Genomic DNA, 26637 nt, shown 5'->3' with positions numbered 1-26637 from the left:
AGTGGGACACGTTGAGCGCTTGAAATGCTGCCATCTAAGCCAGCAGCTGGCTATCTAGGTCGAGTTTCCTTCGATCGGAGAGAGGTATTTCGCATCCACGGCAGGATCCAGGATGAAATTTCCCATGTATGTTGCGAGCTGCGCCAGGGATCAATCGGCGAATTACCTGGATGTGATCGACAAGCACACCGGGCAAGCGGGTATGTATGTGATCGATCGAAATATTTCGCTCAAAAATTTGCGATGGGGATTTTCCAGCCGCCAAGGTGCCGCTGGCGTCTCCCGAGGACATCGAAGAGGCGATCCAGGAATGCGTGAAAGCGGCGCCGGCGATGGCGGCATTACCTTCCTACGAGCGCAAGGCGGTGCTTAGAAAGGTATGGATTTTTGCATCGCTCTCATCTCTCGTAGCTCCAAATTTCTTTGTAGAAAACATTAGAAAACATCCACATTCTTTCCATTCTTTCATTTGTTTCCTTCTCACTTACTGACTCTTGATGCTTGCCAGATTGTTTTGGAGCTCGAAAAAAGGTCCGAGGAGGTTGCTCAACTGATAACCACCGAGTCCGGGAAACCGATCAAGGATGCAAGGGGTGAAGTTCAGCGATCCATCGACACTTTTGAAGTAGCTGCCGAGGAAGCTACTCGAATTTACGGGGAAGTTCTTCCACTGGATATCTCGGCACGCAACAAAGGTCTAGAGGTAAGCTACTCTTTTTTTTTGGTCAACTATTAGCAAGTTATAAGAAGAACGCTTGGTGCAGGGTATTGTAAAGAAGTTCCCTATTGGGCCAGTTTCGATGGTAAGCCCGTGGAACTTCCCGCTCAACCTAGTTGCACACAAGGTGGCACCGGCCATTGCTGTGGGGTGTCCGTTTGTCCTAAAGCCGAGCAGTCGGACTCCACTCTCGGCGCTTTTCCTGGGAGAGATTCTAGCATCGTGCGACAGTCTTCCCAAGGGTGCCTTTTCCATCCTCCCTACCACTCGCAACGAAGCTGATGCTTTCACAACCGACGATCGCTTCAAGCTTCTCACATTTACAGGCTCTGGCATGGCTGGCTGGAATATGAAAGCTCGAGCCGGAAAGAAGAAGGTTCGTCGGCTCTTTTCTTTTCTTTTTTTCCTTCGCTTTCTTCCTTCAGATGGAGCTTCGCTTTCTTCAACTTCTTTGATTCCTCTTACAGGTGGTTATGGAGCTGGGAGGCAATGCTCCATGCATAGTGGAAGATCTCGTTCCAGACCTGGAAGGCACAATCGCTAGGTTGGTCCATGGGGGATTCTATCAAAGCGGCCAGTCGTGCATTCACATGCAGCGCCTTTACGTGAGAGGTGGCCTTTACAAGGAGGTATCCGACACTCGTCTTTAAATTCTATCGTATTCTTTGTTCTCAAATCGAGCTTTGATCTAACGTATCTGGTGCTGGTTGTGTAGGTGAAGGACGCATTGATCGCTGCGGTTAAGAAACTCAAAGGTGGAGATCCTCGCCAAGACGACACGTCCATCGGGCCCATGATATCCGAGTCGTCGGCAGCTACTGTGGAGAAGAGCGTGAACGAGGCAGTGAAGGCAGGCGCCAAACTTCTGGTTGGTGGTAAGCGAAGGGGAGCTTTCATGGAGCCAACGATCCTGGAAGACGCTCCCTTTGACACGGACGCAAAAAAGGAAGAGATTTTCGGTCCCGTGATCCTTCTCTACTCATACAAGTAAGCTCTCAAAGTTGCGACGTTCTTCTTTACTTCCTTTTTTCTTTCTCTAAACTAAAACGGTGGTGACGCAGTGATTTCAAGGAAGCCGTGAAGGAAGCTAACAACACGCATTACGGTCTCCAAGCCGGCGTCTTTACGCGTGATCTAAACAAGGCCTTCTATGCATTTGAGCACATAGAGGTAGCTTTGCGTTTGAGATATAGAAAGTATTGATCGATTGTTTGATGATTATTTGATCACCTCACAGGCTGGAGGAGTTTGCCTCAACGATTCGCCAAGCATGCGCGTTGATAGCCAGCCATACGGTGGGATCAAAGACTCTGGAATCCAACGAGAGGGTGTCAAGTACGCGATGGACGACATGCTCGAAACCAAAGTTTTAGTCATGCGCAATGTAGGCAACGCGTCTTACTTTTGATCAAGCTCGAGCTCGAGCTTTCGAGAAGAGTAAATACAGTCTATCCACAAACCACTGTCGAGTTGTCCTCGTTTGCTCGCTCGCTCGCTCTCTAGCACCATCAGCCTTTTGCCTTTAGGAAGGAGAATGCTTGTCTATAAGCTCCTGGGAGAAGGTCCATAGCTTGTGAGCGAGCTCGGGATCTCTGCCATAAGCGCTACAGTTCGATTTGTTGGAATCCACGAAGTATTGTCCGGTGACGTCCTTGAGGCTTGGATGTAGAGCCGCGTAGCACGTCGTAGCAGCGCCCTGAGAGATCGATCACGTATTAGTCACAAAAGACTTCCAGATAATTGGGAGAATTCTTCTTACCTGCGGCACATTTTTCCAAAGGAAGCTGGAGAAGAACTTGAGAACCCCTGCAAAAAGATCAGAGTTCCATAAGTAACCGAAAACAATGACGAGTTAAAGAGACAAACTCATTATGTAGAATGTGTGCCGCATCAAAGGCGTCATTATAAACCCTGGATGAACAGCATTGGCTGTGATGTCAACTCCTTCGGCCTAATCAGCAAAAGAGAAAGGTGGGAGAGATTTCAAAGCATTAGACGAATACCTTGAATCTCATTGCCAGTTCTTTGGCGTGGAGGATGTTCGCGAGCTTGGATTGACTGTATGCTCTAGTGTCGGAGTACCTTTTGGAAGAATAAAGGAAGAATGTAAGCTCACGAGAAAAGAGAGTCGTTTGGTGTACCAGGCTTTGTCATTAAGGTGTGAGAACTGGATTCCACCGCTGTAAGAGGCGATGTGCGCGATGGACGAGAGATTGACAATTCTTCCCTGGATGCCACTTTCCTTGGCGGTCTCCTTCATTTTGTCCAGGAGCAAGTTTGTGAGAAGAAAATGGCCTAGACATCACAAACAAATGAAAAGAAAAGAGTCAAGACTCCCGAAAAATTCCATGGCGCATACCCAGATGGTTTGTAGCGAATTGCATTTCAATGCCGTCGGGAGAGAGCTCGTAAGGAATCATCATAATTCCCGCATTGTTTCTAGGAGGAGGAAAAGAACAAGCATATTAAAGAAACAAAGAAGGAATTTTCGAAACAAAGGAACTTACATGAGAATGTTGAGCGGCAGCTTCGTGGCCAAGAACTCCGCCGCAAAGCTCCTCACCGACGACAAAGAGCTGAGATCGATCTTCAAACATTCTATTCTGGCCTTGGGATATTCCGCCAAGATCGCATTCTTCACCTCGCTCGCCGCGGTGAGATTCCTGGCGGCGATCACAACCCTGGCGCCGCGCATCGCAAGAACACGAGATGCCTCGGCCCCAATGCCGCTAGCGCCACCTGGAGAAGCACGCAATGGAGCAACGGATGTGGAAATTTCCATCCTGGCCAGACGAGAAACCATTACCCGTGATGAGGATAGTGAGATTGCTGGCGTCGATTCCGTTGGTGACATCCTCGGCAGTGGAGGAGGATCCAAAGCCGCTCGGACCCCTCCTCCCTGTGACCAGATCCACAAGCCCCATGATCATGAGCTCTCCAATCAGACTCCAACCCTGGACTGCGATCGAGATTTTGGAACGATCGTTACCGCTATCGCCCTCGCTGCCACTGCTCTACGCTTCCCCCCATTCCAAATTTATATCTCTGAGAGTTGGAATGGAATGTTAACGGCGGGATTTGAGATTTCGCGCCGGAATTTACGGCAGCCGCGACATTCCGTTCCAGAAGAGTTCACAAGATCGACGGTCAGGATTCAAACAATCCCGGAATCTCTCATTTGCTGGTACATTTAATGCGGTTGGAGACAAGGATGTTTTCTTCTTTTTTTCCCAGCCCAGCTCGCAAGTGAGAATTAAATTCGTCAAAGAGGAGCTTCCTGGTCTGGCGCTTGCTTGGCTCGGAGGAAAAAAACGAGAGCGCGGTCGATCGCATTTGATCGCTCGTTTTTCTGGGAGACGCGATAAAAAAACTGGACATAGATTCCTTCCTCTTCTCTCTGTGAGCCTGCGCTAAAAGAGCCACAAATCAATCAATCACACAGCTACTACTTTGTCCTCACAGGTAACAAACGAGCTTACCTTCTTTAAGATCGAAGGAAAACTCGTAAATCAGGCTTTGTAGCGTCGCCATTTATATCTTATCTTTGGTGTCTTTGGTGGTGCGAGTTAATGCTCTCAGCTCATCCATGCGCTCCGCGAGACGAGCCTTTTTGGAATCCTGCAGGTACAGCGGTGTGAGAAAGTGGACCAGCTGGAAGATTATAGCGTACATCAGTGGCGCTGCTGGATAGCAACGAGACTGTTTCCGAAAGATACTGATCCAGTGTACTAAATGCCTTGTCAGGGATTGCGCTCTACAGTCACGGCGAGTTATGTAGCCGCGAAGAAACAGTCTTTAATCAAAGGCCGTACCTTTAGTCGAGACACCGCCGACGACATTGCTCGACCGGGAGCTTGGAGGGCGCGGCCGTGGACCTTTCAAAGTAAGTACTAGAATTTGTAAGACTGGAGAAAGTGGGGAATATTCACCTGGACGTATAGCAAAGCGACCACTTTTGGCAGGAGAGCGATGGGATCTTGTTCTTGGTTCACTTGTTCTGAGAGGCTCTGGATAAAAAGGACTTGTCGTTGCCAATTTTGCTACAACCATATCGCTAACCTTTCGATATGCAAAGAACAATGATCGTTCTCCCTTCTTGTCAAGCTTTCTCACACGTAGCCCACTACAAGAACACCCAACTGGAGGCATTTAGCATTTATAATTCGCCCAGTTTGCGTACCTTTCCGTGACGCTCGCTTCAAGAGCAGAATCAAATGCTCCAATGTTCTAGGAAGATTTCTCTCGTGTTAGTGACAGCGGATATGGATATGGTAGATATTAAAGCACACCTTTCCTTCCAGAGACGCCACCATCTCAGTTGCTGCAGAGGAGAGAGGTTCAGGTAGATTTTTGGCCTGATAAGATAAGATGAGTCAGTGTCACCACAGGGACTATCATACCAGGGACATCCTCACTGCCATCGAAAATGGCTTGCAAGGTTGAGCTCCAGCACTTTCGGCATTTTCTATCCTATGTTCCAAAGCCTGCAAATGGATACAATAAGAATCATAAGTGCTCAATTGAATTTCGGTAAAACCTGTGTTTCTAGGAAAACATCCGCTATTTCGGAAGCAGTTGAACGCAACAGATGCTTGTGCAAGACAGCCTGCAAATATCTATTGTTAGCCTGTAATAAAAGAGCTCAGCAATACCGACTTCCATTCCCTTGTCATCTTCAAACAGCTCTATTGCCTTTGAGAACAGCTGCAGATTAGCATAATCCTGTTGCAGATATATCAGAAATTTCCAAAACATACAGAAATACAACCTCATCAATTTTGCGCTGCAGTGCATCTATCCGTTTTCTCCTCTCCTCTGTGTTCGCTCCAAGATAAGCACGCTTGAGGGACGTCATGTATGAGATCAACTGTGGTCGCAGTTGATCAGCCAAACATTTTGCAAGAACACCTGTATCGCCATCCTCTGCACACAATGTTGCTCGGTCAGAGTTAGAAGTGGATTTACAGATGGACGATACCTGTTCCATCAGCCTCAAGGTCTGGATACCATTCGATGATTTTCTTTGATAGCTTCTCTTCAGCCAAAAGATCCATCTCGTCCGCAGGAGAGCCCTTTCTCGCCTTTGAAGGCACTGCTTCTTTAACAGATGGTGTCTTGCTTGACTTGTGTCTTGCTGTCTTCTTCTTACTTTTCCCCGACTTTTCTTCGTTTTCTTCTTCTTTTCGGATACTATTATCCTTTTGCTTCTTGTCGTTCTTCTTCGATCTTGAAGCAAACGGCTTTGTTTCATTCTCGTCCAGCTCAGGCTCAGGTTCCGCTTCGAGTTTCACTTCAAGCGTCGAAAATGTTTTGTCTTGAATCTCTCGTAACATATTTTGAAACTTTTCCAGCAGTGCCTGTCCAAATTCATCGAGTTAGAAAATGATGGCAGCCACTTAACTAGAGACCTTTACAAAGCCTGTACCGACGATGCATGTTTCGGCCACAAGGGTCGCTGTTGAATCCTGTAAATCGACATATACAATGTAAACTCCAAATAAGGCTCCCAGTCATAATGTACCTTCAACGCTCGTTGTACGAATGGGCACAAAAGTAGCAGCTTTCCAGAATCTGAGCATCCAAAAGTTGATGGAAGGACGTCAAGGGCATCCAACCTGAAAGAACCATTTCATTTGTACATAGCCTAGCCGAATTCGAATTACCATCCTCCCCCTTTGACTGACTCTTCCGCAGCTGAATCCAGCAAACTTATGAAGGAATTGTGAACAAATACATTGTCCAAAGCGATGCCTTCTGGATATTTAGTCTGAAGCAAAATTAATAAGCGAAAGGACATGTGAGATAACTTACCTGCAAGTATTGCCTGGGCTGAGAGATGTTAAGCTTCTGAAGAGCATCATAAGTAATGTAGGAGTTCTGAAACTCAAACATGAATAAGCTTGTATAAAGAGAGACAAACCAAGCAGAGCACCTGAGAATAGAATGCTTCAACACTTTCACGTTGCGAGTGAGCGAACACCTGACACCATAGAATAGTTAATCTCTGAAAAGAGAAAAGAGTGTTCTTACCGCTGGTGTCCAGACTGATCCACGAAGAGTACCTTTCACCGCTTCCTCCGCGACAAGCTCGTTCAACACCATATGAAACAAGCTGTGCTCTCCAGTGACATTACCACCATCGTCTCTATCTCGAAGCAAACCTTGCAAAAGGTTCCACACACTTTGCAAGGACGTAGGCACTGTGATGGCTCTCAAAGCTCCGCGAACCGTGGCTTTCACTCGAGCAACGTATGCTGGAGTATAGAGTTGGCCTCCTTCCAACTTCGCGTGAATCTATCGAGAAAAAAGAAAAGAAAAAAGTTCCAGCCTTAGATGATCTACCAAAAATCCAAGAACACGCTTCTTACAATGGTACCTATCCGGGACGAGAGCATCCCAGTCAAGAGCTCCGCTCCAACACCATACCGTCTTGCAAGCTCTCCGAGAGAGACTTGGCTGGCCTCTTGCAAAGTCTCGTTCACCTCCTCCGCCAGATTATCCCAGTACTTGGTCGAGACCACCTCGCCTTGCACGAGCATGAGCTCCGGCGAGCTGCTCACGATCTGGTCGGCCTGGCGCTCGCAATGGAAGAGATCGACGCCGACCAAGGACGCCAAATCCACGAGCGAGACACGGCCCAGGCGATTGATCTCGGCCTCCATCTCCTGCCGCAAGCGATCCTGCCGAAATATTTCCGGATTGGAGGAATCCTTGGATGAGGAGCCATACCTGAGTGATGTACTCCTTGCCGGAGACGGTGTGCAAGAGATCGGCATCGAGGATTCCCAGCTGCTGGAGCTTGACGACGAGCTCCACAACGCTGCGCTCTGAGAGCCGCGCGGTCGGCTTGGCCTGCTGCGCCGCCTCGAACAGGCGCTCCAGCTCCCGGAGCTCGGCATCCATAGCTGAAATATTCTAGGGTTGTTCCAGTTCGATGGAGGGGGCGATCGAGACGATCCACGCCTTCACCTCAACCGCATTGTGTGGATCGATCGATCGATTCCTAGCTTGATTTCTTCCGCTATCGTCTCTTTAAACCCTAGATTCTAGAAAGATGCGTCTTATAACAAACCCTAAAGCTAACAACAGGTCAAATCAACTTTGAAGTTGGCACAGGATGAGCGCTGAGTTGGGGCCAGACGGTAAGTGGAGTGTAGCTGGGCTATGTTCGTTGCCTGATTTGTGTGCGCTCGCCGCAGAGCTGGAATCGCTACAGTCTTGGTGGAGCTATGTCTGGAGTTTGAAGCGGGAGGACATTGCAGCGGGCAAGGTTATCAAGATGTTTAATCCCATCTCGGTCTCGGCAGACAAGAGACTGTCCAGCTTGTACGTAAGGAGGATGTTTGACTCCTTATTTTGCCAGATCTGCTCAGAGTCTGGGTTTTCTGCCAACGACTGGATTTGCCACATAAACGGGAATTCGGGTGTGGGCAAGTCAGCGTTCCTTTGGTACTTCATCATCAGAACCGCTATAGAGTTGAGAGATTCCAAAGTCAAGCTGGAGCTGCACATTCTCTACGAGTCTGCTGGCTTCGTATGGGAGTTCAAAGGCACTGCGGTCCGTGTGGCAAAGCGCGACAGCTTCACCGCGGCCACGTTTGCCAAAGCGTCGTGGCATCTGATAAATCAGAAAGTCCCCACAGATGGTGCTATCGGACCCGTTGTATTACTTGCGGCTTCGCCAGCCGAGGAAAACGTTAAAGCTGCCAAACCCGATCGGAAGAAGACTGTCATGTACATGTACCCGTGGGAGGAAGATGAGTACGCGGCGTTGGTGGACTTGTGGAGGATCCACTACGAGAAACTTGCGAGTGAGCTGGAAACTCTGAAGAAAACGCTTCGCAGTCTTGAGAAGTGGGCAAACATGGAATACGACTTTGGAGCAAGTATCATGCTTGCTGGCCCAGCAGATTTGGCTAAAGTTCCCGCGGTGAAAGAACGAGTAGAGAAAATGCTGCAGAAACATGTCGAGACTCAAAGTGAGACAGCAACGGGGTTAGCTTTCGATCTTAAGGTACTTATCCAGGCGTTCGAGCAACAGGTGCAGGACGGCTTCGAGCGTGTCAGAGCTGCTCCAGAATACTACAAATGGTTCGGAGGCGTTGTGCGCTTGCTTTGGTCTGATGACTTCCAGAGATTGAACCCGGAAGAATTCGTGAGAGACTCGTTGTCTAGGACGGACCTCGGCCAGCTATTGGAGTGCCTCAAACAGAAAGCTCAAGGGCAGAAAATATCTCGGGCTCTGTTACATTTCCGGAAGCCGGCTGCGAGCTCTTCATTCCGTGAGTACTACCTTGACTTTTGCAGTGTTAAAGTCCAGGCCCAGTTCACTCTTGCTCTGACGAGGATGAAAGCAATAGACCTGGAGTTCTTCATGCGGACTTGGTCGGACATTCCTAAATACGGGGTGCTTCGAGGCTTTGTTTTTGAGGAGCTTTCCATTGCTTATGTATTGCACGGAGCTACGCATACCGTGGTGCTTATGGTGAGTTACTGTTAGTTTCTTACATTTACAAAGTCTTGTCGCTGTAGGTCGGTGATAAGCACTGTAGCAAATGTAAATCGCGTGAAGATCCTTCCCGAGGAAAATACCGAGGAAAGTGGATTGCATGCGATGTTTGCCAGCAGTGCTACCACTTTAGCTGTACCAGAGTTACTAAGAAGCAGGAGCTGGAAGTATTTTGGCAGTGTTCGTCCTGTAAGAGCATGAAAAGAGAAGAGCATTTGGAACCAAGGCGGCTGTTGCGATATTACGAAGGAGATCTGAAAGCTGCTTTACTGGAGGCCGGTGAGTTAGCGCTGAGATCACTTAACATTGTTTGGCTAATTGCGAATGATGGCAGGTGCAGATGCTATCCAGTATGTTTGGAGGCCATTGATCAAGAATGATGGGGCTGTGGACTACACTATTCTTCCTAGGACGCTGGCGCAACCAACTGTAGCACCACGCCATCCAGTATCGACAGAAGCTCTTAAAACACATATCGGTGCTCTCCGTGCATGGAACGATATCTATGGCGGGACTAGTAAGCCGGATGAGTTTGTACTCTGCTTCTTCCTGGCGGAGTCGAACTATGACGGGTTCGGCTTCCAGAGCTACCGCGACAAGTCCCGTAGGGTAACTAAACAAGCTGTGAAAGGTTCGTTATATATGCGTTTCATAGCTGCTCATACTTATGGAATGAACAATGCAGGTATTCGCCAGTGCAAAGTGTTGCTGCGGTACACTGCACCCGTTCCATGTGCAGAGGAGATGGAGATTCCCAAGGGTGTCGAGATGGTCAATGACATCGAGGGGTGCAAGTTTGATGGTGAAGTGTGTAAACCTAATTATTTTGATCCTGTGGAGGACGTCCTTCGATACGAGGAGGTGAGTGTGAACAAGAAGCGGAAGTTTGCCTTCTGAATCCGTCTTCGAAAGTTTTTGTGTCTGTACTAATGCCAAAGCAGAAAAGATTAGCCTGACCGATGTCGTTACGGTACTGTAGATTAAAGGCTGCTAATTGCTCCAGATCGTCAGAAAGTCTGGATGCAGATATAAGGATCATATTTTTAATTAATAGTTATAATAAAATATTATACTTATAATTATATTATTTAAATGCGTATTATTTTTTAAAATAAAAATAATATATTTTTATTTTAAGAGTAATTTTGACAACGTTTTTATTTTAAAATGAGTAATAAAATGTATATACATTGGCATGTTTTCATGTTTTTTTTTTTACCAATTCTAATGACTATTGAAACCCTTAGAACTGAAACCCTACATCATATAAATATTTGCGAGATTGAGCAATGAAATTATATACAAAGTGGTTCACACTAACTTACGGAGCATATTCTATGTTTCTACACATTAAAGATTAAAAAAAATGACCACATAACGTTGTTTTTGTTTGTTCATATATTGCACCCTTAAAAAGGCCTTGTTAAGAATCTCATCACTAGCTTTTGATGATGCATAAGCATTCTTGGGTAGCTGCTGCAATTAGCCATCCAGCAGGTGCCCTTTAACACTAAGACATCCTCTCTGCATGTTTACAATCCATGTTTAAATCAGCATTAAAATGTGTACAAAAGTGGTAGCAATGTTCTTATTACCTGGACCACTACCTGTAATAGGCTTGAATTGCCAAGAAGAGGAGAATTTTATTAGCACATGGGATTGCAAGACTAAGAGAGTTATAACCAAGTTTGTGAGATATACATGCAGATGCAAAGCTTCTTGAAGAGGAGCCATGTGTTTATCAAAACAAGGTCCAATTTCTTGCGTTTTTTTGTGATTGCTACGAAGCCATGTAATTATCTGGTCAAAATTTTAATTCCATAATGCAAGTTTTCATTTTTGTCTTTTTCTCACTTTTAAGGAGTTTAATCCCTTTGCCATTCCTTAATCACGGGTTCGTACGCCTCCGCCACGTCTACCGTACACGACTTGATCCACACGTTGCAAATCGGGCACTTTTTCTGGATCGTCGCCATTTGCACTGCGCACTCCTCACACATGAGATGGTGGCACGGCAGCAGCGCTTTCGTTCTCGGCCCCTCCCCACAGACACTACACTTGGGATCCATCAACGTACTTATCCTGTAGCTGGCATACGGCTTTGGCACCGTACAGCGTACGACGAGCTGCCACCCTTCCGCCATAGCCGTGACCTTGGCCCCGAGCACGTACTTGATGGGAGGGAAGCCGTCTCTCACCGCTTCCAGCACGAGCCTTCCTTTGAAATTGCCCAAATCCCCACGGATCGTCGTGAGGATGAGATCCACTGGGGAGCCCAAGTCGAAAAGCCAGCTCCTGCCCATGCCCAAGACCGTGACCTTGGGATACTGGGGTGACGAGATTTGGAAAGAGTTGGCCGAAAGATTGTTGATGTCTTGTTGTTGTTGCTGCTGCCAGACGTTTGCTGCTAAAGGGAAGTTGTTTGAGGCGCTATTGAAGAAGAGGCGGGGGCTGTTGTGAGGAACTGGATTGCCGCTATTGTAGCCCAAGGAAGCCAAGGTCGCCTTAACTTCTTCAAAGAGAGCTGGTGGGAGGCCCGGAGGACACACTGTGTTCGTAGCACCGTTGCACCGAGAAAACGCCATTGAAAATGAGTGAATACCTAGAAAGCTCTCGCCCCTGTTTTTATAATGCTGCGTACCTTTTCCCTAATCTTTGACTTAAATCAAAATTAGTGTTTATTTACATTTTCCTTTAATGTTGTGATTAACTCGATTTCTTCGCAACTAGTCTCCTAGATGTTGCTATCATTTCTTCGCTAACACTGGGGTTTTATGCACACCAGGTTGATGATTTGTTTGTTTTCGTCTTCTTTGTTCAATCATTCTATCTCAGGTAGCATCGCTTGAAAAAATGTATAAATATTGGTTCTAGAACCTCCCCGCAGCCGCATAGATAGTCAAACTCCATATTCTTCCATTTCACACACGCCGCCAGGACCGCCATCCAAATTGTCTTGAAGAGCTCTCTGCCTCGTTCGACCTGTCCGGCATGGCTGCAAGCCGTGAGAACCGAGAGGAAAGTCACAGCATCCGGCTTGCTTCTCGAACGATTCAAACACCTTGCCGGTGTTTCCTTGATGGCTGTATCCTGCTGTCAGTGAGACTGGCAAACTCTCGCTCGGCTGCCACCATGCTGCCGCACTTGCCGTAGAAATCCACCAAAGGGTCCGTGTCGAGTCGAGCGCTGCGGATCTTTTCTCTGCCTGTTGCCATAGCTGCGAGGCTTCCACAAGCCTTGTTCGTCGCGAGCTGCCTGGTGGACATGTACGTCAAGTGTGGCAGCCTGGAAGAAGCTCGCCAAGTTTTCGACAGGCGAGACACAGTTTCCTGGACGGCAATGATCACGGGCTATCAGGAAAACGGCGAGAGCAGCATTGCTCTGGAACTCTGGCCGCTGCTCTCCAGACTGCGTCACCTTTGTCGCTGTTCTCTCAAGCCCGCTGTTCACAGCTCTGGAGTGGATGTCTCTGCCTTTAAGCAAGAACTCCGGCTTGCGAGCCTCGTTTCTTATTGGAGCACTAGCACAGTCCTTGAGAACCGCAACGTAGCTTCGAGCGTCTGGTAGAATCCTGTCCCTTGTTTGCATGCGGCCGAAGAGCTCGAGAGCTGATTCTCCGTCCCCGTTCTCGGCATAGCCGAGAATCCACAGCACCAAGTTGCGACCCTTGATCCTGTCGAAAGCTTGACGACCATACTCGATGTTCCCACACTTTGCGTAGGCGTCCACCAGGCTGCTCGCCACGAAAACCAGCATTTGCAGCTAGAGAGTGTATAGCTTTCACTCTCTCGAAACAACAGCCTTGATTCCCTTCCACCTGTTCGCCGACCACCTTTGCTACCACGCTTAAACAGGCCTTTAGTGCTGCAAGATAAGTCACGTGATTTGTAGTCCACCCTTGTTCTTGCATTCTCCAAACAGCTCAAGAGCAGCTTCACCTCGTTCTCACATAGCCTGAGAATCCGTCAAGCTTCCACACTCCGAGTAGACGAAGATCAAACTGTTCGCCAGGAAGTGATCCTACATGCAACCGTACTTCATTGCCTCCGAGTGAAGCTCCAAGCACGTAAGTTTCACCATCTTTCCACCGATTTCCTTAGACTGTCCGTTGTATCCGCTGTACAAGCCGCACAAGCTTTTACAGTCGCAAGGAAAGTAACTCGATTCGGCATGAAGCCTCCACAAATAACTCCAAATCCAGCCCGCCTTCACCATTCACGGCATAAGCTAGAATCATCGTGTTCTAGGACATCAAAGTAGGCTGGATCAAGACTCCGTTGGCGTCGACTAAACTTCCACAACCGGCCACGCCGGACTGGTCGAACGAGGCAGAGAGCTCTTCAAGACGATGGCGGTGCTGGCGGCGTGTGTGAAGTGGAAGAATATGGAGCTTGACTATCTATGCGGCTGCGGGGAGGTTCTAGAACCAATATTTATACATTTTTTCAAGCGATGCTATCGATTTCCTGGATGAAGTTACGCTCAGCAGCCATTGCCATGATTCGAGCATCAAGCTGATGGTACCTGAGATAGAATGATTGAACAAAGAAAACGTAAACAAACAAATCATCAACCTGGTGGGCATAAAACCCCAGTGTTAGCGAAGAAATGATAGCAAAATCTAGGAGACTAGTTGAGTTAATCACAACATTAAAGGAAAATGTAAATAAACACTAATTTTGATTTAAGTCAAAGATTAGGGAAAAGGTACGCAGCATTATAAAAACAGGGGCGAGAGCTTTCTAGGTATTCACTCATTTTCAATGGCGTTTTCTCGGTGCAACGGTGCTACGAACACAGTGTGTCCTCCGGGCCTCCCACCAGCTCTCTTTGAAGAAGTTAAGGCGACCTTGGCTTCCTTGGGCTACAATAGCGGCAATCCAGTTCCTCACAACAGCCCCCGCCTCTTCTTCAATAGCGCCTCAAACAACTTCCCTTTAGCAGCAAACGTCTGGCAGCAGCAACAACAACAAGACATCAACAATCTTTCGGCCAACTCTTTCCAAATCTCGTCACCCCAGTATCCCAAGGTCACGGTCTTGGGCATGGGCAGGAGCTGGCTTTTCGACTTGGGCTCCCCAGTGGATCTCATCCTCACGACGATCCGTGGGGATTTGGGCAATTTCAAAGGAAGGCTCGTGCTGGAAGCGGTGAGAGACGGCTTCCCTCCCATCAAGTACGTGCTCGGGGCCAAGGTCACGGCTATGGCGGAAGGGTGGCAGCTCGTCGTACGCTGTACGGTACCAAAGCCGTATGCCAGCTACAGGATAAGTACGTTGATGGATCCCAAGTGTAGTGTCTGTGGGGAGGGGCCGAGAACGAAAGCACTGGTGCCGTGCCACCATCTCATGTGTGAGGAGTGCGCGGTGCAAATGGCGACGATCCAGAAAAAGTGCCCGATTTGCAACGTGTGGATCAAGTCGTGTACGGTAGACGTGGCGGAGGCGTACGAACCCGTGATTAAGGAATGGCAAAGGGATTAAACTCCTTAAAAGTGAGAAAAAGAAAAAAAATGAAAACTTGCATTATGGAATTAAAATTTTGACCAGATAATTACATGGCTTCGTAGCAATCACAAAATACGCAAGAAATTGGACCTTGTTTTGATAAACATGGCTCCTCTTCAAGAAGCTTTGCATCTGCATGTATAGCTCACAAACTTGGTTATAACTCTCTTAGTCTTGCAATCCCATGTGCTAATAAAATTCTCCTCTTCTTGGCAATTCAAGCCTATTACAGCCTTTTGGTAGTGGTCCCGGTAAGGCTCCGGTTTATCTTCTTGAAAGCATAAGAACATTGCTACCACTTTTGTACACATTTTAATGCTGATTTAAACAAACATGCAGAGAGGAGGTCTTAGTGTTAAAGGGCATCTGCTGGATGGCTAATTGGAGCAGCTACTGGGTTGCCAAGCCAAGAATGTTTATGCATCATCAAAAGCTAGTGATGAGATTCTTAAAGCATCAAGGTGAAGCAGTCTTTTGTAAGGGTGCAATATATGAACAAACATAAACAACGCAATAGAGTCATTTTTTTTAACCTTTAACGTGTAGAAACATAGAATATGCTCCATAAGTTAGTGTGAACCACTTTGTATATAATTTCATTACTCAATCTCGCAAATATTGGTTTCAGTTCTCAGGGTTTCAATATTCATTAGAACTGGTAAGAAAAACATGAAAACATGCCAATAACTCATTTTAAAATAAAAACGTTGTCAAAATTACTCTTGAAATAAAAATATACTAATTTTTTATTTTAAAATTTTAAATGATATAATTATAAGTATAATATTTTATTATAACTATAAATACAATAAAATTTAATTCTTAATTAAAAATATGATCCTTGTAAGAAGATGATATCTGATACAGTTCATGAACGACTGTTTTTTTACTACGAGTCTGTGAAGCTCACAATTTGGCGCTCGAGAGGAGGAGAAATTGTTCGTGTTTAGAACTTGAGGTGAAGTGCTGCTACGGAGCAAGCTTTCTGTTCAATTTTCAGCTATCTCATGGGAAAAAAAAAAGAAAAAAATAAAAAAATTCCTGGAAATTGCTAGCAGGAATGCTCCATAACAACGCTGGCTTTTCTTTTTTGTCACAGGAAAAAGGCAGCCTGCCTTTCTCCATCGAGACTTTCTGACTATCTGGAGCAATAGCACCCTATGCTTTTCTGCTTTGGCATTAAAGTTTGCGATAGTACAGACACAAAAACTTTCCAAGACGGATTCAGAAAGCAAACTTCCCCTTCTTGTTCACACTCACCCAGGACGTCTTCCACAGGATCAAAATAATTAGGTTTACACACTTCACCATCGTACCGCAGCAACACTTTGCACTGGCGAATACCTGCATTGTTCATTCCATAAGTATGAGCAGCTATGAAACGGATATATAACGAACCTTTCACAGCTTGTTTAGTGGGACTTGTCGCAGTAGCTCTGAACCCGTCATAGTTCGACTCCGCCAGGAAGAAGCAGAGTACAAACTCATCCGGCTTACTAGTCCCGCCATAGATATCGTTCCATGCACGAAGAGCACTGATATGTGTTTTAAGAGCTTCTGCCGATACTGGATGGCGTGGTGCTATAGTTGGTTGCGCCAGAGTCCTAGGAAGAATAGTGTAGCCCACAGCCCCATCATTCTTGATCAATGGCCTCCAAACATACTGGATAGCATCAGCACCTGCCATCATTCGCCAACTATGTTAACCAATGTTAACCAATGTTAACTGATGTCAGCGCTAACTCACCGGCCTCCAGTAGAGCAGCTTTCAGATCTCCTTCGTAATATCGCAACAGCCGCCTTGGTTCCAAATGCTCTTCTCTTTTCATGCTCTTACAGGACGAACACTGCCAAAATACTTCCAGCTCCTGCTTCTTAGTAACTCTGGTACAGCTAAAGTTGTAGCACTGTTGGCAAACATCGCATACAATCCACTTTCCTCGGTATTTTCCTCGGGAAGGATCTTCACGCGATTTACATTTGCTACAGTGCTTATCATCGACCTGCAGCAACAATGAAGAGCTCGCAACGGAATGAAGAGCTCGCAGCCGGCTTCCGGAAAGGTAATAGAGCCCAAGATATTTTCTGCCCGTGAGCTTTCTGTTTGAAGCACTCCAATAGCTGGCCGAGGTCCGTCCTAGACAACGAGTCTCTCACGAATTCTTCCTTTGGAAGTCATCAGACCAAAGCAAGCACACAACGCCTCCGAACCATTTGTAGTATTCTGGAGCACGCTCGAAGTCGTCCTGCACCTGTTGCTCGAGCGCCTGGTTAAGTACCTTAAGATCGAAAGCTAACCCCGTTGCTGTCTCACTTTGAGTCTCGACATGTTTCTGCAGCATTTTCTCTACGCGTTCTTTCACCTCGGGAACTTTAGCCAAATCTGCACGGCCCACAAGTTGGAGGAAAGTTGGAGGAAAGCTTGTCAAGCTCGTAGCGCTAGAGCCTGGACGAGAGGTTCACGCTCGAGCTGTGAGGAGTGGGTTAAACTCGTGGCCAGCACTCTGGTGGATATGTACGCATGGAAGCATGGTGGACGCTTGGGCCGTGTTTGACAGGATGGGTTGGTGACGGGCAGTCGTCTTTGACGTTTTCTCGAGCATGCAAAGCGAAGAAGATGGCTGTGTTCCCGTCTCGGTAACTTTGCTCGGACTTGGCAGAGAAGGAGAGAGGCGAAAAGATAGACGGGAGAGCTGTGAAGGTTCAGTGCCTGGAGAGAAGGTTTTAGCAATACACTCTCTGGCTGGTCGAGGTGGGTGTGGATTCGGTTCTTCGGTGGCCAACACGCTGATCGCTATGTCCGCCGGTTGTGGAAGTTTAGTCGACGCCAACGGAGTCTTGATCCAGCCTACTTTGGTGTCCTAGAACGCGATGATTCTAGCTTATGCCGTGAATGGTGAAGGCGGGCTGGATTTGGAGTTATTTGTGGGGATGCAAAGCGAAGGCTTCATGCCGAATCGAGTTACTTTCCTTGCGACCGTAAAAGCTTGTGCGGCTTGTACAGCGGATACAACGGACAGTCTAAAGGAAATCGGTGGAAAGATGGTGAAACTTACGTGCTTGGAGCTTCACTCGGAGGCAATGAAGTGCGGTTGGATGTTGGATCACTTCCTGGCGAACAGTTTGATCTTCGTCTACGGAAGCTTGACGGATTCTCAGCGAGTGTTTGACAAGATGCTGACGCGAGACGTAGCTTCGTGGAGTGCACTGATTCAAAGGTATGCCGAGAAGCTCTTGAGCTGTTTGGAGAATCCAAGAACAAGGGTGGACTCCAGATCGCGTGACTTATCTTGCAGCCTTAAAGGCGTGGTAGCAAAGGTGGTGGAAGGGAATCAAGGCTGTTGTTTCGAGAGAGTGAAAGATATACACTCTCTAGCTGCAAATGCTGGATTCGACTAAGACATTTTCGTCGCAAGCAGCCTGGTGGACGCCTACGCAAAGTGTGGGAACATCGAGTATGGTCGTCAAGCTTTCGACAGGATCAAGGGTCGCAACTTGGTGCTGTGGACCATTATGATTCTCGGCTATGCCGAGAACGGGGACGGAGAATCAGCTCTCGAGCTCTTCGGCCGCATGCAAACAAGGGACAGGATTCTACCAGACGCTCAAAGCTACGTTGCGGTTCTCAAGGCCTGTGCTAGTGCTCCAATAAGAAACGAGGCTCGCAAGCCGGAGCTCTTGGTTAAAGGAAGAGACATGAGTGTGAACAGCGGGCTTGAGAGAACAGCGACAAAGGTGACGCAGTCTGAGCGCAGCGGCCTTCGGCCAGTCGCGAGTAGAGTTCCAGAGCAATGCTGCTCTCGCCGTTTTCCTCATAGCCCGTGATCATCGCCGTCGTCCAGGCTTAGCTTGACAAGCTTTCCTCCCTTCTTCTCTCGCAGCAAACCGAGTGCAGGCTTTGATCGCTGCGAGGAAAGTCACTCGATTCGGAGCAAGGCCCTCGACGTCCTCCATGCGAGAGAAAAGTTCCAAGGCCTCACCACACTCTCCATTCTCCGCATAGCCCAGGATAATGGTATTCCACGACACTAGATCGTGCTCCCGGATCCTCTCAAACACGCGATGAGCTCCACCATGGAGCCACACTCCGCGTACATTGCCCAAAATCCAGGCAAGAACAATACAAGATAGATAGAAAGAAGCTCACATTCTATACGAGAAAAATCTCCACACTCTGCCTAGTCTAGTTCCTGACCAATCTCCGGCCGATTTTCAGGCCCGAGTCCTTGTTCTTGATCTCGTGCGGGACGTAGATCACTTCCACATCCGGAGGGATGCTACCATTCCTTCCACTCGCGGCTGGAAGCTCGCGGCCTTGATCTCTTGCTGCGAGCTTTCTTCCATTTTCGTCATCTTAGTTCTTCTCGAGCTTTCCTTCTTTCTTTCTTCTCTCCAGTGACATTATCACCATCGTCTCTATCGCGAAGCAAGCGTTGCACGAGCTCTGGCGAGCTGCTCATGATCTGGAGGCGATTGATCAGGGCCTCCCATCTCCTGCCGCAAGCGATCCGACTGTTTGTTGATAGCCGATGCTCCTGGGACGGGATCATCGGTCCGACAGGGTCCCAGGATTGCGCGATCGGATCAGGAGTGATGTACTCCTTGCCGGAGCATCCGAGCTTGACGACGAGCCTTGGCCTGCTCATGATAGAGTGAAATAGTTTAGGGTTCTTCCAATTCGATGGACTCGGCCATGAAGGCGGCGATCGAGGCGATCCACTCCTCGCCAACGCACGCTGTTCTTCACCTCGCCGGCGGCGCATCGCAGGTCAGCAGCCGCATTGTGTGGATCGATCGATCGATTCCTAGCTTGATTGCTATCGGGGATTTCTATGGATTCTAGGCGCTCGGGTGGCTGCTGTCGGTGCCGCGAGCTTCACAGACGCTGCTGGAAGCCACAGTTCCCTATACGCGCGCGTCGATGATCCAGCTCCTTGGAAGAGTAGGCTAGAATATCTTCGATCTAACAAAGAAAGATCTTTGGATTTTAGGCTCCACAGCAATATGCTAGTCGTGAAGTAGCCGATGAGATGGCTACCGCTGCTTACAATCGAGCTCTTACTCTCTCGCTACCAGGTGTGATTTCTACTAGAGTTTTTTCTCGATCGAGTGAGCGGATTTTTTCTTGGAATGCAGTGCAGGCACTCTGGTGGCTGGATTTGGAGTCACTGGTGCGTTGACGACTGGGAGTCCCAAGCGAGGGGATCACAGGTGACTTTGTTTTCGTGTTCTTCGTGGAAGATTTTTATTTTCATTTTTTCTTTCCAGATGCCACATATCTGCTCGAACGCATTCATCTCTTTGGAGATATGACCTCACTCTTTACAAGGTCTTGTATATTTACAGCAACGAATTTTATCGATTGTTCTCATCTCATCTCCAGGGATATAGAGATCGTTTTGGAGAGGATTGTCTATCCAGTCAGCTCCTGATCAAGGTTTTGATTTTCATGACCAGGCTTTTCAGTTCGCTCAAACTTTTGATTTATGTCCAGGCTATGGCTGACGTTTGTGAGATTGGAAATGCGGTACCAGTAGAATTGAAGAGCCCTGAGGAAGAAATTCGAGAGTCGAGGCTGAATTACGCAGAGGACGAAGAGCTCGAGCAGCTAATACATGGAAATGTCTGCATGGTCCGTTATCCCGGTGAAGGTACTTCGAAATTTGCTCAGTGCTTAGTTTTTTCATAAGTTGTGATACAGATAGCAAAGATCGTAGAACCGGCAGAAGGGTCGTTCTTTCCGGTGCTTTTAATCCATTGCATGAAGGTCATCTTACACTGATGAGCACGGCATGCACGTAAGTTTCCTGATAGAAAATGTTTTTGTTGATCTAACGCAAGTTACAGCCTTGTGCAAGGCGGCAGTCCGTGTTTCGAGCTATCAGCAATTAACGCAGACAAGCCAGCGCTTCCAGTTCATGAGATCAAGCAGCGAGTGAAGCAGTTCGTGGAAAGAGGTATGGAGAGAGAATTCTAGGAGGTCTGTTCTCACAATGTTTTGTGAACTCGCCAGGAAAGACTATGATAGTGACCAACCAGCCTTTCTTCTACAAGAAAGCGGAAATTCTCCCGGACAGTACGTTTCTCGTCGGCGTTGACACAGCGATGAGACTTGTCAATGTAAGCTATATATCATTGCTCGCATCACTTTCACGAAAATTGATCTCTTCAGGAGAAGTACTATGGTGGAAGCAGGGAGAGAATGATGGAAGTTCTCCTGAACGTACAGAGACTCGGGTGTGATTTCATGGTTGCGGGACGCATTGTCGATGGCGTTTTCAAGGTGAAAGTTTTATTGTTCCCATGATCGTTATTGATGCATTCTTTTCGCAGACAATGTTGGATGTTAATGTTCCAGAAGAAGTGAAAGAAATGTTTTCGTCCCTTCCAGAGAACGTTTTTCGTGTGGATCTCTCCTCCACAGAGATTAGACAAAAGGCCTCCATGTAAAATTCAAACTTGAACTAGCCGGGATCTGAGCTACCCTGGAGGCTATCTACAAGGCTTCACCACTTGAGAAAATAATCAAATCAGCCCAGTCACATAAATAACTCCGTTGGTTTGGTTTTGGAAGAAAGAGAGATAAACATATTAAAAATATAAGAAACATACGTCTATAAAGTTATTATGTGAGTATTCATGTTGTGACCTAATATATATATATATATATATATATATCTGTGTGTATGTGTGTGTGTGTATATGTGTGTGTATATAATATACTATGTTTAATAGAAATTAAGTGATTGCTTTTGTCATTTACAAACTAGTTTAACTAATACCATAAAATCTTTAAAGGTAACATAAATAAACCCAGATTGTAAATAAATTGACAAAGAAAACCTATTTCATATATTTATTAGTTAAAAAGCTCTGTAGTCATAATGGCTGTGATCTAAAAAGCTTAATTTTATTTAAATAATATGGTGCATTAGTGTTTTAAAAGTTTCCTTTGATTGATAAATAAAGTGTAGTTAATAATTATTTCATTAATTTCTGTTTAAATTTTACATGTTTCTACTTACTATAATAACACAATATTTATATTAATTACATTATTTTTAGATATATAATTTTTTGGTTTGCTTAAGCAAACCTGTAGAAAGACTGGGATGGTAGATATACCTAAAATATGCTTGGATATTCTAGGATATTCTACCATTTAACGGTTGTTATTCATTTAGATTAATTTTATATTTATAATTTATAAAATTTCTTAAACCTTTTCTAGTATATTATTTTTTATTCTATCATCTAATGGTTTATATGCAATAAGATTAATCTTGTGTTTATAAATTACAAACATGCTTATAATTATAAACTTTATTTTTAAATTAGATTAATAAGTAATAATAAAACTACTATTAAGCAAACCAAGCATTGGTATATGCAACACGTAGAAATTGTTTTAATAATAATGATAATAATAATCAGCAAACTTTTATTATTAGACTTTATATAACATAGAATATCCATATAGAAATAAATTTAAAACTTCTAACTAACTACCAATTTCTCTTAATTTTATGTGCTAGCAGCAATTCAAAACTTCTGACCAACTACCAATACTAGTTTGTTTCTTAGTTCTGTGTACTACCAACTAAGAAACAACAACGTGTGTCCATTGGAGTCTAGCTATGGAGGAGATGAAGTAGCGACCACACTTGCTAGCAGTTCCAGTCCCAGCTCAAGGCCACATGAATCCTATGCTTCAACTTTGTAAGAGGCTTGCATCTAGTGGATTTTTCATCACTTTCTTGGTCTCACACAAAAGGGAGAATTAGCTACAGAGCAACGAGCTAATGCCAGCACTTTGTACGGTTCTGCTCGAGTTTACTGCTATTCTGGAGAAAAATCTCAATTGGCGGTGCTAGAAATTATTCAAGATGTCATGGCAGATGCTTCTCTGGCTAGAGTGTCTTGCATGCTCACCGATGTAGTAATTACTAGCCTTCAAGACGTCGCTCGCCAGTTCGGGATTTGCAAGGTGACTCTTTCAACATTTTCTGCTTCGTGGCTTAGCATCCAGAATGGTCATCTTGTGCTCAAGGAAAATGGACTCTTGCCGCTAAAAGGTATGTTTTTCTTTTATTCCAGTCTGGGTTGATTTTTTCTTTAAATTATTTTTTAGGCACTTCGAGGATCATTGATTTCGTACCCGGCCTCCCTCCAATTGCTGGACGGGATTTTACTTTGCAAATTCAAGAAGTCCACCCCTTAGATCCCGACTTCTCTACCTGGTATAGCACGAACCAGATCATACAAAATGGGTGTTCATAAACTCTTTCCACGAGTTGGAAACATCTCAGCTCGACCAGCCTGCTAGAGACAATCCAGTGTTCGTTCCAATCGGTCCATTGCTCCCATCATTTGCATTCGACGGCCAGGTTGGAGTGGACGAAGTCGAGCAGGGGAGGGAGAGGTGTGGTTTTTGGACGGAAGATATGAGCTGACTCGACTGGCTGGACGAGCAGCCACAGTCATCTACATCTCCTTTGGAAGCCTGGCCAGTGCTTCTCCTGACCATATCAAGCAACTCTATTCGGGACTCGTGATCAGACAACGAGGAGCTTCAAAAACTTTTCGAAGATCCAAGTTATGACAAATGCAAGTTTGTTTCCTGGGCTCCTCAACTCAAGGTAAGCTTCTTCTTTTACCTCTTTTTCTTGCTGAATATGCCGTCCACACAGGTTCTCAAGCATCCTTCCGTGGGTGCGTTTCTCACTCATTGTGGATGGAATTCTCTTTTGGAGACGATCGTTGCTGGAGTCTCCGTGCTTGGATGGCCTTTCTTGGACGAGCAGCCACTTAACTGTGTGCTTGCTGTTGAGCATTGGAAGATCTGCTATTGCTTGCCACGGAGTCTAGATGCCACGATCGTTGAAAAGGCAGGGAAGAATATCATGGGAGAAGCAGGCCAAATGTGGATAAACAATGTCGCGAAGCCATCTCTGCGAAAGATGCAGTATCCGATGGAGGTCTGTCAGAACCAAAAACTAAAGGGGTCTCATTATAGTTGTTAAACATCTGAATATGCTGGAACCTCTGGGCTTTAAGCTATGGGCTTGCTGCTTGATGAACTTTGGTCTAATACCCATGGAGGATCAATGGGTGTGTTGCTAATCTTTGCTCACAATCTGGAATGTTGTGGCAAGTTAAGGAACTCCTTGCAAAGATGTTGTTTGAGCCTGGATGCTTGGTCTGAAAGATACTTTTTGCTGCAAGTCTAACAACACATCAAGGTTCATGTTTGAGCTCAACGAGGATAGGAGAATGCTTTGTCTTTTTAGTGGCTTGCTGTGTTGCTTGAGAGATGAATGAAATGAAAGCAGCAGAGAAAAGTGCACACAAGGACAAAGAATGAAACGAAAGCAGTAAAGAGACACGCACACAAAGATAAAAGAATGAAATGAAAATAGCAGAGAGATGGGCACACTAGGACAAAAAAACTTTGTATCTCAACTGTATATAGATGATATATAGAAACTACTGCCACATGGGCATAATTAAATGCCATATCATCTCTACCTTTTAACATGCCCAACTCATAATCAAGTTGCTGATCTAAGCCTGAATCATGCCTAGTTAGTTTGAGATGATGAACATGGAGAGATGATGAGAAAAGCATATGAAACTAGTATCAACTACCCAAAACTTTGTTCTTGGTCTTGATCTTGCTTGCATACACTTTTGGTCATTATTATAGCTTCAATTTTGCCACTAGCATATATGGTCATGATGGTGAACTGCTAGGTTCCTATTTTTGTTGCTACCAGGCACTTGAATTTCCTTCTGAATTACTGGAAATTTTTTGCAAAGAAATTGTTATGAATCTTGACCTAATAAGTTGTTAAAATTTCTCTGCTTGTTGAGCGCCTCTACACAGCTAGGTGTCTTGATGCAATGCCTCAAACATTTAGCACATCCAACAAAAACCTCAAACATTGCAAAGGGATTGCAATTGAGAAGCTCATCCTTCTCTTGTCACTAGCCTCCTAGAGTGTTTGATCTGATGGGGCCTCCACCAGGGCCGAGCTTCAAGGTTGGAGAATTATTTGTCTAGTTTTGCAATGTCACGAGTTTTCTTTCTGGCAGCAGGACGAGATGACAACTTCGAGAATGGATCGCTGCTAGTATTGATATCAAGTTTATGGACGGCACGCTGACCGAAAGCAGTGCCTTGGAGCGGTCCAAGAACGTCATATTGCTAAGAGGAGGTGCGTGTTCTATGCGAGCTAGCTCTTAGGATCATATTTGACAGATGTCTGCACCAGGAAACTCGAGAAGACGTCTCAGTTTCGAGTGTTCATGCACTGACATTCTACTTTCGTTTTCTGGAGGCGATCTATGAGTTTGAAAGATCAAGAGGAGACAAACTGGTGGTGATGAGGTTGGATCCTGCATCCTGGGGTGTTGTTGAAGAGGAACCAAGAGCGTAGCTGCTTTCAAGTTTTTGTTTAGTATCATATTCGTGCCAGGAAACTCGAGACATGGAATCAGTTATGTCCGAGTGTATGGGGAATATGCTTTTCATTTGAAAAGCATACCTCTAGATCTTGGAATTCCTGCCCGAATCGCTGGAGATCCCGCCCGATCTGGCCGACCCAATGGGGGAATCCGCGAGCTGGCACGTGGGCGATGGCTGGATGTGCGAATCCTCGGCCTGATCGGCCTCGCCCAGCACCAGAGACGATGACACGAAGCTGTCTACTTCCAGGAGCGTCTTCTCGTCCTGATCCTCGCAATCGATCGCTACCTCCTCTGAGTAGAAACAGAGCGAGGGGCTTCCAAAAGGAACTAGCTCTTCCTTGTCCATGGAGTGGATCTCTTTTTCCTCTTGCAGCTAGCAGTCAAGCCCCACTATCAAATTCTATCTTCGCGTTGACACATTCGCTGCCGATTTCTCCAATTTCACTCTGGTCCTTCCTTCCACGCGACGATCATCACTCGATCGATCGCACAAAGAGAAGAGAAGAAAATGGAAGAAAGAAGGGGAAGATGCAAAGCAAGTGGACTCAAAGCCTGGGCAATCTCTCATTAGATTCTCACCCTGTCCGCCCAACTCCCCCAACTCAAAGAGAGGAATGACAATCCAAGGGGGAGTCCAAAACAACACCATCAGATTAGTGTTAAATTCCGAGGCAAAGTGGCAAGTTACCTCATCGGAGTGGACGAGCTGATGGTTCTTGAGGTGCCAACTATACTTGAAAACTCGCTCGCAAATGCTGCACGGATAGATGCCGGTCTTGTATGTCCTCGTCCTTTTCCGAGCCTTGCAGTGTCGATCGCTCGAGCCTGGGAGTAGTTCTTCATCGTCATCGTCTTTTTCTTCTTCTTCTTCATCGTTGTTGTCGTCATCGTCTTCTTCTACTGGATCTGATACTGGGTTTAGCTCCAACATAAACACCTCTTCCTGACCATCTTTTGCTTCCTCTTCTTGGCGCCTAAGGAAGCCGGACGTGTCGGCGTAAACGACCATTTGCTTGGATTGCTGATCGTCCCCCGCATTTAAGGCATCAATGGAAGGAGCTACCTCTGGTCGACCGCTTACCCGCTTCCTTTTCTCATCTCGCAAGGACCCTAAACCCTCATTGTTTATTGTCGTCATATACGATGCAAGTGAAACAAATTTCTTGTTATATTGAATTAGAAGAGAAGTAATCCACAAAAGGACGCCTTCACTTCCATTTTATTGATTGAAGAAAGAAAACGTAGTTGATACTTTTTTTTTGGAATTGTTATTATGTGAGTATAATCTCAAAGGGGGTGTAGCTCAGATGGTAGAGCAATCGCTTTGCATGCCCCCTCGCCTCCATTTGCTGAAATTTTATGTTGAGCATTTATAATTTGGATAAATGCTAATGTTAGTTTGGAAGTTGTTTCCAAATTCTTTATATTCTTTC

The 26637-nt window shown here is 46.1% G+C and overlaps 5 protein-coding genes across 7 annotated transcripts; 3 read left to right on the top strand and 2 right to left on the bottom strand.

Moving 5' to 3' along the window:
- Window positions 1–9: 9 nt before the first annotated feature.
- Window positions 10–2180, top strand: LOC9661034 (putative aldehyde-dehydrogenase-like protein y4uC). The gene is made up of 8 exons (XM_024687615.1): window positions 10–200; window positions 259–377; window positions 509–703; window positions 765–1094; window positions 1186–1347; window positions 1434–1705; window positions 1780–1888; window positions 1956–2180. The coding sequence occupies exons 1-8, from the start codon at window positions 113–115 to the stop codon at window positions 2124–2126; spliced, it is 1446 nt and encodes a 481-aa protein (XP_024543383.1). The 5' UTR covers window positions 10–112; the 3' UTR covers window positions 2127–2180.
- Window positions 2102–3727, bottom strand: LOC9661033 (short-chain dehydrogenase TIC 32, chloroplastic). Its single transcript, XM_002982417.2, has 8 exons — window positions 3525–3727; window positions 3226–3457; window positions 3078–3157; window positions 2860–3013; window positions 2722–2800; window positions 2585–2669; window positions 2478–2524; window positions 2102–2414 (listed from the first exon to the last, which is right to left on the bottom strand). Exons 1-8 carry the CDS (start codon window positions 3646–3648, stop codon window positions 2241–2243), a joined length of 975 nt encoding a protein of 324 aa, XP_002982463.2. The 5' UTR covers window positions 3649–3727; the 3' UTR covers window positions 2102–2240.
- Window positions 3728–3880: 153 nt separating this feature from the next.
- LOC9661475 (E3 UFM1-protein ligase 1 homolog) lies at window positions 3881–7769 on the bottom strand. 3 transcript variants are annotated; one of them, XM_024687612.1, is made up of 21 exons: window positions 7448–7769; window positions 7087–7398; window positions 6749–7012; window positions 6651–6698; window positions 6530–6595; window positions 6382–6485; window positions 6240–6333; window positions 6127–6183; window positions 5697–6075; window positions 5487–5641; window positions 5375–5440; window positions 5256–5324; window positions 5119–5202; window positions 5008–5073; window positions 4899–4945; window positions 4778–4841; window positions 4648–4725; window positions 4531–4593; window positions 4389–4472; window positions 4198–4336; window positions 3881–4128 (listed from the first exon to the last, which is right to left on the bottom strand). In XM_024687612.1, exons 1-20 carry the CDS (start codon window positions 7619–7621, stop codon window positions 4250–4252), a joined length of 2361 nt encoding a protein of 786 aa, XP_024543380.1. In that variant the 5' UTR covers window positions 7622–7769; the 3' UTR covers window positions 3881–4128; window positions 4198–4249. The 3 variants fall into 3 exon arrangements, with proteins under 3 accessions (XP_024543380.1, XP_024543379.1, XP_024543381.1); XM_024687611.1 differs by having other exon boundaries at window positions 3881–4123; XM_024687613.1 differs by having other exon boundaries at window positions 3881–4123; window positions 5375–5422.
- Window positions 7770–17605: 9836 nt separating this feature from the next.
- LOC112350761 (pentatricopeptide repeat-containing protein At1g08070, chloroplastic-like) lies at window positions 17606–18559 on the top strand. The gene is made up of 2 exons (XM_024687558.1): window positions 17606–17952; window positions 18154–18559. Exons 1-2 carry the CDS (start codon window positions 17606–17608, stop codon window positions 18557–18559), a joined length of 753 nt encoding a protein of 250 aa, XP_024543326.1.
- Window positions 18560–19413: 854 nt separating this feature from the next.
- LOC9661472 lies at window positions 19414–21370 on the top strand. Its single transcript, XM_002982569.2, has 12 exons — window positions 19414–19502; window positions 19578–19676; window positions 19726–19810; window positions 19876–19945; window positions 20003–20063; window positions 20118–20171; window positions 20229–20385; window positions 20436–20532; window positions 20582–20691; window positions 20748–20854; window positions 20907–21017; window positions 21068–21370. The coding sequence occupies exons 1-12, from the start codon at window positions 19416–19418 to the stop codon at window positions 21182–21184; spliced, it is 1155 nt and encodes a 384-aa protein (XP_002982615.2). The 5' UTR covers window positions 19414–19415; the 3' UTR covers window positions 21185–21370.
- The last annotated feature ends 5267 nt before the right edge of the window (window positions 21371–26637 follow it).

Source organism: Selaginella moellendorffii, unplaced genomic scaffold (genome assembly GCF_000143415.4).
Source record: "Selaginella moellendorffii unplaced genomic scaffold, v1.0 SELMOscaffold_54, whole genome shotgun sequence".
Taxonomy (NCBI): Eukaryota; Viridiplantae; Streptophyta; class Lycopodiopsida; order Selaginellales; family Selaginellaceae; genus Selaginella; species Selaginella moellendorffii.
The sequence above is the reverse complement of the archived record's forward strand: the minus strand, read 5'-3'. Positions and strand labels throughout refer to the sequence as shown.

Bases quoted from the DNA above. Each gene is read 5' to 3' on its own strand.
- LOC9661475 (XM_024687612.1), bottom strand. From the start codon at position 7,621: ATGGATGCCGAGCTCCGGGAGCTGGAGCGCCTGTTCGAGGCGGCGCAG. The intron at 6,076-6,126 runs GTCTCTAGTTAA...GAATTTGGACAG, and splicing joins TCGGTACAGGCTTTGTAAAG to GCACTGCTGGAAAAGTTTCA. The intron at 4,842-4,898 runs GTACGCAAACTG...GTGTTCTTGTAG, and splicing joins GAAGCGAGCGTCACGGAAAG to TGGGCTACGTGTGAGAAAGC.
- LOC9661034 (XM_024687615.1), top strand. From the start codon at position 113: ATGAAATTTCCCATGTATGTTGCGAGCTGCGCCAGGGATCAATCGGCG. The intron at 704-764 runs GTAAGCTACTCT...CGCTTGGTGCAG, and splicing joins CACGCAACAAAGGTCTAGAG to GGTATTGTAAAGAAGTTCCC. The intron at 1,095-1,185 runs GTTCGTCGGCTC...TTCCTCTTACAG, and splicing joins CTCGAGCCGGAAAGAAGAAG to GTGGTTATGGAGCTGGGAGG.
- LOC9661033 (XM_002982417.2), bottom strand. From the start codon at position 3,648: ATGATCATGGGGCTTGTGGATCTGGTCACAGGGAGGAGGGGTCCGAGC. The intron at 3,158-3,225 runs GTAAGTTCCTTT...TCCTCCTCCTAG, and splicing joins CTGCCGCTCAACATTCTCAT to AAACAATGCGGGAATTATGA. The intron at 2,670-2,721 runs GTATTCGTCTAA...TTTGCTGATTAG, and splicing joins AACTGGCAATGAGATTCAAG to GCCGAAGGAGTTGACATCAC.
- LOC112350761 (XM_024687558.1), top strand. From the start codon at position 17,606: ATGATTCTAGCTTATGCCGTGAATGGTGAAGGCGGGCTGGATTTGGAG. The intron at 17,953-18,153 runs GTATGCCGAGAA...CGTCGCAAGCAG, and splicing joins TGGAGTGCACTGATTCAAAG to CCTGGTGGACGCCTACGCAA.
- LOC9661472 (XM_002982569.2), top strand. From the start codon at position 19,416: ATGGACTCGGCCATGAAGGCGGCGATCGAGGCGATCCACTCCTCGCCA. The intron at 20,386-20,435 runs GTACTTCGAAAT...GTTGTGATACAG, and splicing joins GGTCCGTTATCCCGGTGAAG to ATAGCAAAGATCGTAGAACC. The intron at 20,692-20,747 runs GTATGGAGAGAG...TGAACTCGCCAG, and splicing joins GAAGCAGTTCGTGGAAAGAG to GAAAGACTATGATAGTGACC.